The following is a 14,703-nucleotide window of genomic DNA, read 5'->3' as shown; positions in this document are numbered from 1 at the left end:
GAAAAACCTAAATAATCATTTCCAATATAATCACACATGATGCAACATGTTGACTCATTTCCTCAGCATCACTAGCAGATTTTGTTTTCTACAAACAGAAAGAAAACTATTGATATAATAACACAAAACCACAGGTTAACTTTAGACTGAAAAACACAAAAACTTTAATGTTAAAAGTTCACAATGAATCATTTGTTCTGATGTAAACCACCGCACATTTAACCAGACAAAAGTGAAAGTACATGAGACTTCAAGTTTCTTCCAACCAGGAGAAATCTGATCAGATCAGTTTATCAGGAATCTGATCATATCGGTTTATCAGGAATCTGATCATATAGGTTTATCAGACATCTGATCATATCGGTTTATCAGGAATCTGATCAGATCGGTTTATCAGACATCTGATCATATCAGTTTATAAGAGATCTGATCAGATCGGTTTATCAGGAATCTGATCATATCGGTTTATCGGACATCTGATCATATCGGTTTATCAGGAATCTGATCAGATCGGTTTATCAGACATCTGATCATATCAGTTTATAAGAGATCTGATCAGATCGGTTTATCAGGAATCTGATCATATCGGTTTATCAGACATCTGATCATATCAGTTTATCAGAAATCTGATCATATCGGTTTATCAGAAATCTGATCAGATCGGTTTATCAGGAATCTGATCATATCGGTTTATCAGAAATCTGATCAGATCGGTTTATCAGGAATCTGATCAGATCGGTTTATCAGACATCTGATCATATCGGTTTATCAGACATCTGATCATATCGGTTTATCAGACATCTGATCATATCGGTTTATCAGAAATCTGATCAGATCGGTTTATCAGGAATCTGATCATATCGGTTTATCAGAAGTATGATCATATCGGTTTATCAGACATCTGATCATATCGGTTTATCAGGAATCTGATCAGATTGGTTTATCAGACATCTGATCATATCAGTTTATAAGAGATCTGATCAGATCGGTTTATCAGGAATGATCATATCGGTTTATCAGGAATCTGATCATATCGGTTTATCAGACATCTGATCAGATCGGTTTATCAGGAATCTGATCATATCGGTTTATCAGAAATCTGATCATATCGCTTTATCAGGAATCTGATCAGATCGGTTTATCATGAATCTGATCATATCGGTTTATCAGACATCTGATCATATCGGTTTATCAGGAATCTGATCATATCGGTTTATCAGAAATCTGATCAGATCAGTTTATAAGAGATCTGATCAGATCAGTTTATCAGGAATCTGATCAGATCGGTTGATCAGGAATCTGATCATATCGGTTTATCAGGAATCTGATCATATCGGTTTATCAGGAATCTGATCATATCAGTTTATCAGGAATCTTATCAGATCAGTTCATCAGCTGTTAGAGCTGAAATGGTCACATGACTGGAATCACAACACAGAAACATGTCATTCCTTCATTTCGGCTTCTGTTTAAAACATGTAGAAGTTTAAACTGTATAATTAGACCAAAATGCAAAGACACTAAACCACAAAATCTTTCCACTTCCTTTCCAGAGCAAAAGAAAGCACTCAATAATAGTTTCTTTTTTAGAGTTTCATCCTTCCTTTGATTTGTTACATCAGAATGAATGTTCCCTCATGTTTTTATTTGAAAGATGTGCTCTATTAACGGCTGAAGAGTGGCTGAATGCAAATATTCAGCATAAAGACTCCTGATGTGCTCCAGCACAAATGATCATGTTCTGGAAATGAAAACATATTGCAGTATGTCTGTTGGCAGAATCCTCTGCAGAACTGTTGAATCACTGAATAAATCAATGTGAACAATATTATCGTCCTCATGTTCACATCTGAGTGTGATGTTTCCTCTCTTTTCTCCTGACACAGGTATAGCGGAGGTTTCTGCAAATAAAGTGAATATTACATTGTTATAAAGTATCAATACTGAAAAATAAATGTGTTTCTGTCTATTCTCTGTAATTAATGTTATTATAAAGTATTCTAATAAGAGTTAATTTAGTCAGCTATATTTTTTTTGCTGCAGATATTTCATCTCAGTGTAAGTAACATGAGAGACATGATCTATTTTGTCTTTGTGCTCTTCATCTAGACTCTCAACCTCAGGTTACTTCATCATCTCTACATGAAATAAAATCATTAAAGAGCCAGTAAGATGAAAATTCTAAGCTTCCTATCACTGTTTATAAGTCCTGTACATTAGGTTTAAATCCATCCAAGGTTAAAAACATTGTCATTTTGTCAAAATATCATTTTACAATTACCTAAATTCTTTCCTTAAACCCCACCTTTTGGTAGCATACTGTGTTCTGATTGGTCAACTAACATAGTCAGGTTTGATTGGTTGTTCCGCACACACCTCCACGGAAAACAATGCGTTAGCAACTGTTTGGGGTGAATTATGTCTTATTCCTCACACCGCGAAGCAAACAGTAAAATAAAAAACTTGAACAGTCTCGCTGCTTTTTCTTCTGTGTGGGCGTATTCAAGCCGCGCTTCAGTTTGAATCTGAATAGCGCTTCAGCGCGGGGGCGTGGTCACATTAGATTTAATGAAGGGAGACGTGAAAAATGGACATCACGTTGTTTTCATATGGATTACTTTATCACAGAATATTTTTGGCAGCACTTGTTTAGTTTTAAAGAAGACATGTCAAGCTTTCTATAGATATCTCTCTCATGTCTCTTCGTTGAGTATTCACTGAGTTACACTTCATTTTAATGATGTGTTTGTACATGAAGATCAGCGCAGACAGGCTGCAGACAGCACACATACTGATAAGACACTCGGGAGAAAACAAACACATAACTTCATAATCATACTTCGCGTTGTGATTCGGAGATGCTCGTTGGTCTAAATAAAGTTGGTAATGAACCCTCTTTTATGGCCAAATGCTTTGAAAATCCCGCTGTACTCACCGAGATTAGAAAATCAGTCATCAGTGAAATGTTGAACACAACAAAAGGGATTTGTTGTACTGCTCTGGTATTGTGGTAAAAATGAATTTTAGCCATTGGTTCTTTTGATCTTCATTCTTTGGCAGTAAAAGTAAAACAAACTTGCCTTTACAATTAAAAACACACTGTCTCCTCGACATGATGCTATCACACCAAACAGAGCATCTGTGTTGGGGGGGGGGGGGGGGGGCTGGTCAGAGTTCCGTTTCTCTCATGACGGTAGGCGGAGATTATTATGCAAAGTGTTCCTAGTGACGTACATAGAGATGGCCAAAAGATTTGAAATCTATAAAGACTTGTTTCAGCGATTCAGAGTCGACTCCTTACTTTAGAAGCCAATAACTTTATAAATCGTGTACTTTTTGGTTTAATTACTTTGCACATTGTTTACACTGATGGACAGCTACATCATACACTGTAATACAGGTAATTTTTGATTCTGTGTGGCTCTTTAAATGCTGAATCTCAAGCACTAATGACTGATGAGATCTGCTTCATGAATGAACAGAAAACAGCAGCTTCATCAGAATCTAAATGAGCTTCCAGAGCTTTACCTTACAAACACCTGAGATTCAACTCTGTCCTGCTTTTAACAACAACAACAACAATCGTTTATAATAATGACAATAGCAATAATGAAGTGACTTCATTACAGCAACCAGATATTTGTTTTATAAAAACAATTTTAACAATTTTAACATTTTAAATTTTGATGAAAATAATATAAAGCTGTATCAGATGTAAGAGAGTAATTGTAATGAATTTCTGAACAATGTTTATTAATAAATGAACAGCAGATAAATCAGTGAAAACCTCCACATTAATCCACAAATGTTAACAAAAGTCTTGGTTGAGAGACACAACAGAGAAATAATTGACTAGAATAACTCTATCTGACACTGAACACCAAGAATAAATAGAGTTTATGAACATAAATGACACTGACCGCTGTGATAAACCAGACAAAACAGCAGCAGAAGAAGATTGAAGCCTCTGAACCTGATGAGAATAAGAGACAGATACAGACACACATCACAAACACATTAATACAGACAGAAAACACTGATCTGAGAGAGAAAACACTACACAACTCACACAATACACAGACTACAAACATTATCAGTATTTAAATATTTAACACATGGATCTTGAAAATGAAAAAAATAATTAAAAAAGTCTAATAAGAATCATCAATTTATAATTTGAATATTTGGTGTTATAAATATTATAAGTATATATATATATATATATATATATATATATGTGTGTGTGTGTGTGTGTGTGTGTGTATTTCTTAATCATCTGAGTCAAAATGATGGACACAAATAGACACAGAGTAACCAAACAATCCTCACATCAACTTACAAATAATTTGATTGCATTGACTATTCAATGTAGAACATTTCAATAATTACAACAACACAAATAAAACCCATCATCATAATCTTTGTTCATCAGAATAATGTTAAACATGTTCACTCATTTTCTTTGCATCAATAGCGTCATTCTTATACTGTTGTATACTGTTGTTGTTCTCTTGTTTGCCTGACTGCTTCTGTTGTCCTCATTTGTAAGTCGCTTTGGATACAAGCGTCTGCTAAATAATTAAATGTAAATGTAAATGTAAATTAACAACCCGTTTCCACAAATAAACACAACTATTGGTAGAATAACACAAAGACATACAAGCTTTATATTTAAAATTATAAAAAATACATTGTAGGCTAAAACTTCTGCATTGGTTTTTCAATCTGGTTGTTTAAATTTTGTAAATCACTTGGCGTTTAGTGAGAAATGAATGACAAAACCGAAAGTATCATTTCCATACAGGGATTTTTCAGAGGAATGTGTTTGGCTCCTCCCACTAAAGGAGAGTCTGTGTTTGGCTCCTCCTACTAAAGGACAGTCTGTATTTGGCTCCTCCCACTAAAGGAGGAGTCTTGTCTTCTTTTACTGTCTATGGTCTCTGCAGGAATGGTCAGTATAGAGTTCCGGGGGATGACGTAGTTACGTGACAGGAAACCGTGCGCACCGCCATTTTGGCAGTACTCGGCAGATTGGCAGACTGTTGGAGGTGAAGGTGGCTAAACATGGTCGATAACTGTTGTGCACCAGGTTGCACAAATAAATGAGGGAAAAAGAAAGGTATGTCGTTTTACTGCATTCCTAAAGATGCGGAGAGGCGAGCTAAGTGGATCAGCGCTATTAAAAGAGCCAGAAGCAAGCAAAACAAGACTGAAAGATGGGACCCCCCAGCCGTTGGATTCCGCTTGTGCAGCGATTACTTCATATCAGGTAAGTTACCGAACATAAGTATCTTCATTATTTAATAGGCTATAATTGTGGTTTCTGATCAGTTTAATACTAGCTAACGTTAGTCGAATTATAGCATGCAATTCGATGGGCTAACAATGTCATGAAAGCTAGCAAGTGCTAATGTAGTAAACAAAACCCAGTTCGATACTGAAATGTTTCTACCATTATTTATTTTGTAGGGAGAAAGAGTGATAATCCCTTGAGTCCTGACTTTGTTCCATCTATTTTCAATTACGTTCCATCTCCAGAGAACAGGAAAAGAAAAATGAGACTGGAGGTTTTCAACAGACGACAGAAAGCAAAGCTACAGAAGATAGAGCAGACAAAGCTATCTGCGAAAGCCATCCCTCCCAGGTGAATACATCAAAGTTTCTTAACCTGTTCAACCCCACTTCCATGGACTTTAAAATTATAAACCAAAAAGTTTTCGTACAATTCATTGTAGGTTTCATAACACCTAATGAGCTAAAAACCATAACATCTGTGACTGGTCTGAAATCATCACACACCTCTAACCGACTTGCATTTGGCAGCAACTGACTATGCATGTGATTGTCAGTCATTGTTAATATTTATCTGGTAGGCAATCGATAATATATAATAATATATATCGATGATACATATTATGATGTAAATGTGCTATACAAATAAGATTTACTTACTAATGAAAGCTAGTGTATATACTGCAGAAAACAGAGAGTGATTGACAAAAAAAAGACAAACTGTCATCAGTTGTGTATACATATTCTCTTAGTCTACTACTTTTGTGTTTTCACCAGAACATCAACCAATTGCAACAAGGATCATCCTGCAGACCAAACTCCCACCACAGATCCTTTGAAGGAATCTACCCATGAAGAACCTGGAAATGATGTCCAGCCTGTTCTCCATGAGGATGATCCAGCAACTCCACCATGCAGCACTGAAACCTGTGGTAAACACATCCAATCTCTTGAGCAAGAATGCCAAGCTCTGAGGACTGAAAATATGTTGTTGAAAGAAAAAATGAATAGGACTACACTAAATGAAATGAGCTTGCATAACGATGATAAAAGGGTTAATACTCTCACTGGTTTATCAACATATTCAATTCTCATGACAATTTTCAGAGATGTATAGTAACGAAGTAGAACTACTTCACTACTGTACTTAAGTACTAAAAGGCGGTATCTGTACTTTACTAGAGTATTATATTTTTCTCCTACTTCCACTTTTACTTCGGTACATATTTTCGCTGAGTTTAATACTTTTACTCCGATATTTTTTTTTATGTGCTGCATCGTTACTCGTTACAATTATAATAATGTTACGAATCATTCCATTACAAACCACTGCCAGAACTGTAGATGGCAGGTTTGATGAAGCTGGCACATCATTGAGCGAATCAAGCGAGACTGCGCGTACTGACTGAACTGCTGTGAAGAGAGAAATGAACACCGAGCCGAGCCAGATAATGACTCGTTCACGAGTCAAGAACCGGTTGCATCGGTTCTCGGATGACCAGTAACGTTAGTTCTTTCTGACAGTTCGATTCAATAAACCAGTTGAAGAAAACAGTTAACCGATTCTTTTGCGCTCGATGCAATGGCGTCATTGGCGTTGACTGCACCTGGGCTCATAACATTAACACAGAATCAGTTCAGAATCAATCACCAAAAGAATCATATCGGTTCAGTCGGTTTGCTTCACGCTAAATCACACATGCGCAGTATCATCAGCTCCTCGGTTCACGAATCGGACGCGTCTGACAGAAACGGTTCTTGACTCGTGAACGAGTCATTATCTTGCTCGGCTCGGTGTTCATCTTCAGTTCTCTCTTCACAGCAGTTCAGTCAGTGTACTGTTTGAGTCAATGAATTACTCCGGGATATTGGTTTGTTTTAACTCAGAGGGAGTGTCAGACACATTAAACAAGTTAACAGCTTAATTCATCTGTGGATTAATGCGTATTGGAGACGCGAACTGTTTAAAACGATTCAGTTCGATTTTGTGGACTGTTTCAAAAAGATCCGGTAACATCGAATGATTCGTTCTCGAACCAGATATAACTGTCTTACAACAGACATGGAAGAGAAGACAATGCTGAATAAATTCGTAGTTTTTGCTATTTTTGGACCAAAATGTATTTTCGATGCTTCAAAAAATTCTAAATGACCCTCTGATGTCTTATGGGTTTGAAACAACATGAGGGTAAGTTATTGATGACATCATTTTGCAAATTGGGCTAACTAACCCTTGTAACGTTTTTTGTTTACAAGAAGTTACAGTCAAAGGAATTTTGATTGTCCTTTAGGTTAATCATTTGAAATAGTAAAAACAATATGTTCAAACTTTTGACTACTTTCTTTAATAGCTACATAACACAATACTTCTACTTTTACTTTCAGTACTTGAGTAGTACATTTTAAAATAGACTACTTGCAATACTTAAGTACAAAAAATGTTGAATACTTTAGTACTTCTACTTAAGTGTGGTGCTTAAAGAGCACTTCAACTTCTACTCAAGTCACTTTTTTGATAGAGCACTTGTACTTTTACTCAAGTATGGGTCTCTAGTACTTTATACATCTCTGACAATTTTTCATATTGTGGCTCCTTTTGTCAAACTGAAATCTTGTTTAACAAGTTTTCAGTCGTACATGTTAACTTTAATGAAGCTTAGAATTAACTTGTCCTTTGAATTTTTGGCTTTTTATTTTGACATTGACTCAACCACTGTTTCAAAGCTCTTCAAACACTGTGTTAGTGTGATGCATTGTAGACTGGTGCCAAGTCTAGTGTTGTGGCCTGACAGAGAAAACTTAAGAAAATCTCTTCCATATGCATTTCGAAACAGTAGCTTTGAAAAGACTGTTTGCATTATAGATTGTTTTGAAATATTTCTAGAGAAACCCAGTAGATTGCTAGCCAGTGCTCATTGTTACTCCTCATACAAATCACACCACACAATGAAATATTTAATTGCAATTTGCCCTCAAGGTTCCATTTGTTTAATTTCCAATGGATGGGGAGGTCGCACAAGTGATGAGTTCATCACAGAACAAAGTAACTTTTTATCTAATTTGCTCCCAGGGGACGTAGTTTTAGCGGACAGAGGTTTCCTGGTTAAAGAGTCCATTCAGAGATGCCAAGCTGAATTAAAGATTCCAGCATTTACTCGTGGAAAGAAGCAGTTAGATCCTGTTGACTTGGAGAACACCAGATGTCTAGCCTCTCTTAGGATACATATAGAAAGAGTAATAGGAGTTCTCCGTCAAAAGTACACAGTCTTGCAAAGCACTGTCCCCATAAGTTTCACAGACATAGACAGAGAAAATTATGTTACCTACTGTAACAAAGTTTGTGGGATGGAAGGAAGAGGACAGAGGGGTCGGCTGGACTGCTGACAGGTTTATTATTAACAAAACAAAGAAGGTTACAAACACCCAAACGGTGACTTTTATTCTGACACGCTCAGTTGCACTTTCGTTTGACTCTTTTCCGGTTTCCGCTTCCGGCCTGGGTCAGCAGTCCGTCTCTCTCTCGCTTGCTTCCATCTTTCCTGGTGTTTTATACTCTCTCCACGCCAATTACTAGAACAAGAAACAGGTGATGATAATTTTTGCCCAAACCACTCACTTACCGCTCGTCTCCTGATTCTCTCTCCCGCTGCAGACTTCACTAAACCAGGCCCCCCCTGCCGCATACCCCCATCGCCCGACTTAGGCCGGGGAGCCATCCGGCCTGCAGCCCCCCCCCCCCATTTCTGGAGAGGAAGTCGGCCACCGCCATCTGAACACCCGGCCTGTGGATCACCTTGAACTTAAAAGGCTGAAGAGCTAGATACCAACGAGTGATCCGCGCGTTGGTATCCTTCATGCGGTGGAGCCACTGCAGGTGAGCGTGGTCCGAACAGAGGGTGAACTCCCGTCCCAGGAGATAATAGCGGAGGGTGAGGACGGCCCATCTGATGGCAAGGCACTCTTTCTCGGTGGTGCTGTACTTAGCCTCTCTCTTTGAGAGCTTCCGGTTAATGTACAGCACCCGCCATTCCTCCCCCTCTATCTCCTGGGACAGGACTGCCCCCAGCCCCCTGTCCGACGCGTCTGTCTGCAACAGAAAAGGGAGAGAAAAATCAGGAGAGTGTAACAACGGCCCGCCACACAGAGCAGCCTTGACCTGAGTAAAGGCCTGCTGACACTGCTCCGTCCACTGGACCGTATCTGGCACCTCCTTTTTAGTAAGGTCAGTCAAAGGGCTGGTGAGGTCCGAATAATTAGGAATAAACCGTCTATAATATCCCGCCAGCCCCAAGAACTGCCTTACCTCCTTTTTGGTCTTGGGTCATGGGCAGGTCGCAATAGCGGCTGTCTTATCAATTTGGGGATGCACCTGCCCATGCCCCAAGTGGAAGCCCAGATACCTCACTTCCACACGCCCAATCTTTGGGTTGGCCATGAGTCCCGCTCCCCTCAGCGACCTCAGGAAAGCCCTCAGATGCTGCATATGCCGCTGCCAATCATTACTAAATATAATAATATCATCTAGGTAGGCAGCTGCATACGCGGCATGGGGCCGTAGAATCCTATCCATGAGGCGCTGAAAGGTAGCTGGAGCCCCGAACAAGACAAACGGAAGGGTAACAAAGTGGTGTCATCCGAACGGCTTTGGGAAAGTTGTCTTTTCTCTGGACAATCTGCCAATAGCCCTTTGTTAAGTCCAATGTCGAATAAAAACGAGCCGTGCCTAGCCGATCAAGCAACTCGTCAACCCGCGGCATTGGATACGCGTCGAATTTCGACACAACATTCACCTTGCGGTAATCTACACAGAATCGGACTAAGCCGTCCGTTTTCGGAACTAAAACTATCGGGCTCGCCCAGTTACTATTAGATTCTTCTATTACCCCCATGTCAAGCATAGCGCCCAATTCAGCCTGAACTACTTGTTTCTTGTGCTCAGGTAAACGATACAGCCGGCTGCGAACTACCACGCCCGGCACGTTCTCGATAGGGTGCTGAATTAGGTTAGTACGGCCCGGTAGGGGCGAGAAGACGTCTGCAAACTCTGCCTGCAATCTCATTAAATCAGTGAGTTGGGACGGCGAGAGGTGATCTCCACCTGGAGCCAGTGCGAGGGATTGTGGTTTGATATTCACCTCTGGCCCGAGATCATCCTCTCTGCCAATCACCGTTGCCAACATCACTGATTCCGCCTCATTTCATTTTTTAAGGAGGTTGAGGTGGTAGATCTGACGGGACCTGTTCCTATCGGACCATATTTCCTCATAATCGAGATCTCCGACCTGTCGTGCAACCTCAAACGGTCCCTGACACTTAGCCATTAATTTGGAGCTCGACGTTGGGAGTAATACAAGTACTTTCTCTCCCGGTGCAAATTTGCGTAACCTAGTTCCCCTGTAATACAGCTGGCTCTGGCGGTCCTGGGCTTGTAACAAATTGTGCCCCAATGTGTGGAGTTTTGTTCTCAAGTCCAGCACATACTGAATTTCGTTTTTGCACTGAGATGGTCCCTCCTCCCAAGTTTCTCTCAGTATGTCAAGCACCCCCCGGGGCTGGCGCCCATAGAGAAGCTCGAAGGGGGAAAACCCCGTGGGGGCTTGTGGGACCTCTCACACAGCGAACAACAAGGGCTCTAGCCACCTATCCCAATTTTTGGCGTCTTCGTGAACGAACTTACGGATCATGGATTTAAGTGTGCAATTAAATCGTTCGACCAGGCCGTCAGTTTGTGGGTGATAGACGCTAGTTCGAATCGATTTAATGCCCAACAATCCGTACAGTTCGCGTAGCGGTACGTGACATAAACGCTGTGCCCTGATCGGTGAGGATTTCTTTTGGAACCCCCACCTGGGAGATAAGACGAAACAGGGCATCCACAACACTTTTAGCAGAAATGTTGCGGAGGGCCATCGCTTCAGGATATCATGTTGCATAATCAACTATAACTAATGCAAAGCGATGTCCTCGTGCCGATCGCTCTAATGGCCCGATGAGGTCCATGCCAATTCTCTCGAAGGGGACCTGCATTAAGGGAAGAGGGCGCAAAGGCGCTTTTGGGGCGGCCGGTGGGTCTACCAACTGACATTCCGGACAAGACGCGCACCACCTGCGCACGTTGTCATGAATGCCCGGTCAAAAGAAATGTGCCATGAGGCGATTAAGTGTTGCGGCCTGTCCCAAATGGCCCGCCATAGGATTAGAATGAGCCGCCTGGAAAAGCATTTCCCTGCGGCTCTTTGGAATTAACAACTGGGTTGTATTCAATTTTGTCCGAATGTCTTGGGTCACTCGATACAACAAAGTCTTTTAAAATGGCAAAATACGGATAGGAGAGCGGGAGGGCAGGTTGGAGAGACTGGCCATCGATGGCGCGGACCTGTTGAAACGCATGTTTTAGTGTCTCATCCTGAGACTGCTCCAGAGGAAAGTCATCACGCTCCGAGAGAATTAGTCTCCCGATTTCGTTAGGTTCCCCTGAAGCAGACGCCTGCGGCCCTGGCTCAGTTTCTCCCACTTGTACCCGCACGGTCTCCTTCCATGCCTTATTTCCCCAAGAGGCATCCGTACATAACGACCCCAATAAAACCGTAAACACGGGCCAATTCATTCCCAAAATTATCGGATGCCGGAGGTGGGGAATAACCGCCACCTCTACCCTATGCGTTTGTCTCCGGAATTGAATGCTAATTGGGACAACCGGATACTCCACCACATCCCCGTGCTCCCGGTTGAATCAGGCTTTGATGGATTGAGGTTTGGTTACATCCTGAATCCACCAAGGCCGGATATGTACCCCCCTTGATACTCACGGGTATTTGGTACTCGCCAGCCTGACCGGGGGTGACCTGTGGGACGTCCGGAACCCGGATCATGCTCCATGTCGCTTCCCTTGGCTAGTAGCCACTTGCGGTCCCAGAGCTGTTGGGCCATCGCGAAGGGCCGGCCGGCCTCGCCCAAGTCCATCGACCGGAACCGCTGGCGATGTTGTTCGGGCGGCTGGCCGACCCGCTGGATGACGGCCCTCTTTAGGTCGTCGAAGACCAGGAGGTTCGCCACCGGAAGTTGTTTGGCGGCCACCTGGGCCTCTCCGGAGAGCAGGGGAATGAGGCGCACTGGCCACTGCTCCCGGGGCCACCCACAGGCCTCCGCCGACTTTTCAAAGTGCTCCAGGAAGGCCTACGGATCGTCCTGGGGCGCCATCTTGAGCAGCGGTAGATGCATGGGCGCGGTGGGCGGCCCAGTGGCCTCGGCGCGAACCTCCCGGTCGATCCAGCTCCGGAACCTCTCGTGGTCCTCCTGCTGGGCCTGGACAATGGCCTGGAACTGCCTCTCCTTATCATTCCTCAGGTCCAGCAGGGCCTGATGTTGTTCGCGGTGAAGGACCGCGAGGGAGCCGATGATATCCGCAAGCGGCGTGGCGGCCGGACTTTGCATGTCGGCGGCGACGGTCCTTCTTCCTCCCGGGTTTCGGCACCAGTGTAACAAAGTTCATGGGATGGAAGGAAGAGGACAAAGGGGTCGGCTGGACTGCTGACAGGTTTATTATTAACAAAGCAAAGAAGGTTACAAACACCCAAACGGTGATTTTATTCTGACACGCTCAGTAGCACTTTCGTTTTACTCTTTTCCGGTTTCCGCTTCCGGCCTGGGTCAGCAGTCCGTCTCTCTCTTGCTTGCTTCCGTCTCTCCTGGCATTTTATACTCTCTCCACGCCAATTACTAGAACAAGAAACAGGTGATGATAATTTTTGCCCAAACCACTCACTTACCGCTCGTCTCCTGATTCTCTCTCCCGCTGCAGACTTCGCTAAACTTCGCCCCCCAGCCACACCTACCTTGACAAGATTGTGAGCATATGTTGCGCACTTACAAATGTGTCTGAATCTGTGGTGCCCTTCCAGTGATGGGATGTACAGTAAATTGAACTGATGTGACTGGCTACAGATGTACTCAACCAGGAAATAAACCTTTTGACTCTCACTTCTTGCTTCCTTGTTGTGACATTACTTTTTATCACTCGCTATTCTGACGTGATGACATTCTTTTTACAGATCAAGCTGAACATCCACCCATTCTAACTGAGTTCCACTCAAGCAAATATTTGTTCTGGTGTGTTTGATATGAATGACCTACCCATGTTTCATATCCTTGATTGCTACAGATACTTAATACTAATGATGGGGAAGAGAACAACATTGGTTTAACAACTGTTTATTCAAAATGATTGAGTACTGTATCAGCTACTAATATTAACTCATTACACAGTCTCCTCATTAAGGATTTTTTCTTTTTTGGGCATTGATTACTTTTCGGCAGCTGGGACATAGCCACTGTTTTGGGACCCTTTTCATGTGAAGGCAGGTTTGGTGAAACTTTTTAACTGAACAAAAACCCGATGCACAGACCATCATGTTCCCCGCTTCTGGCTCACGGCAGTAGCACCACTGTTGTTGACTATGATCAGCAAATGCTGCTGGTTTTGGTGCAGAAAAATACTTGGCTAGCAGCTCTGGGATGATACATTTTTTAAAGAAGTCACAAGCACATTCCAATTCTTTTGCAAAGAATGCCACATCAGGTGTGACACGTTCAACAAAAGGTGAAGTACTTTCTCTTTCAGTCCACAGAATGGAATCACAATATTGTTTGTCAGTAACAAATAGCTGCATCTGCACCTGATAATAGTATGCATGGTCCCGCTTCGGTCTGATTTTTCCTTGCAAATCTTTTTCAAGGTAAAAGTGTTCAACAGAATTTGCTGCCTCATTAACAGAAAGGTCCTTTACAGAAAATGGGCACTTAATTTCTATGACACCTGAACCACAGCAGCTGCAGGAAACAAAGCCATCAGGTGAGGCCCCAATAAATGGGTGCAGGGGTGAAATCCTGAATCCAGCTGTTCCTACCATGACATCCGTGTGTGAGAGGTGATGCTGCATTTCATAGTATTTTCTTGCCAATTCCTCGTGCTGACATCCCCATCTGAAGAAACAACAATAACATTTAGTTTTGGAGCTCGGTGGTGTTTTAAGCCCCCAATGGCTCCTTAGAGGCAGCTAACCCTACCCTCAACCTTAAACCTACCTATCACCTCACTGCCTGGAAGGTGCCGTTGGGGGCTTAAAACACCAAACACCAGTTTTGGACAATAGTAATGCGACCCCACATTGGTACCTCCCTGCTCTTTCAAATTGATACTACTTGGTTTTACACTCCTGCTTTTTTGAAGTACTTCCTGGATTTACCCTCCCTTGATGATCCAAACTGTTACACATAACTTTTTTAAGTTAGCACAGAATTTAAATTTAATTTGCTATGTTTTCAGATCAATATATTTGTTTCCTTAAAATTGTAATTAACATAAGTGCATAACATCTGAATAATAAATCATTTATTTCTATATAATACTAC

The 14,703-nt window shown here is 41.9% G+C and overlaps 1 protein-coding gene across 2 annotated transcripts; it reads left to right on the top strand.

Moving 5' to 3' along the window:
• Window positions 1-4,627: 4,627 nt before the first annotated feature.
• Window positions 4,628-13,271, top strand: LOC113062527 (uncharacterized). 2 transcript variants are annotated; one of them, XM_026232437.1, is made up of 4 exons: window positions 4,628-5,269; window positions 5,470-5,644; window positions 6,070-6,224; window positions 13,094-13,271. In XM_026232437.1, the coding sequence occupies exons 1-4, from the start codon at window positions 5,122-5,124 to the stop codon at window positions 13,141-13,143; spliced, it is 528 nt and encodes a 175-aa protein (XP_026088222.1). In that variant the 5' UTR covers window positions 4,628-5,121; the 3' UTR covers window positions 13,144-13,271. The 2 variants fall into 2 exon arrangements, with proteins under 2 accessions (XP_026088222.1, XP_026088221.1); XM_026232436.1 differs by lacking the exon at window positions 13,094-13,271 and having other exon boundaries at window positions 6,070-6,451.
• The last annotated feature ends 1,432 nt before the right edge of the window (window positions 13,272-14,703 follow it).

The sequence above is a fragment of the Carassius auratus genome, chromosome 44, assembly GCF_003368295.1.
Source record: "Carassius auratus strain Wakin chromosome 44, ASM336829v1, whole genome shotgun sequence".
Taxonomy (NCBI): Eukaryota; Metazoa; Chordata; class Actinopteri; order Cypriniformes; family Cyprinidae; genus Carassius; species Carassius auratus.
Note: the sequence above shows the minus strand (reverse complement) of the source record. Positions and strands in the feature narration are given on the sequence as shown.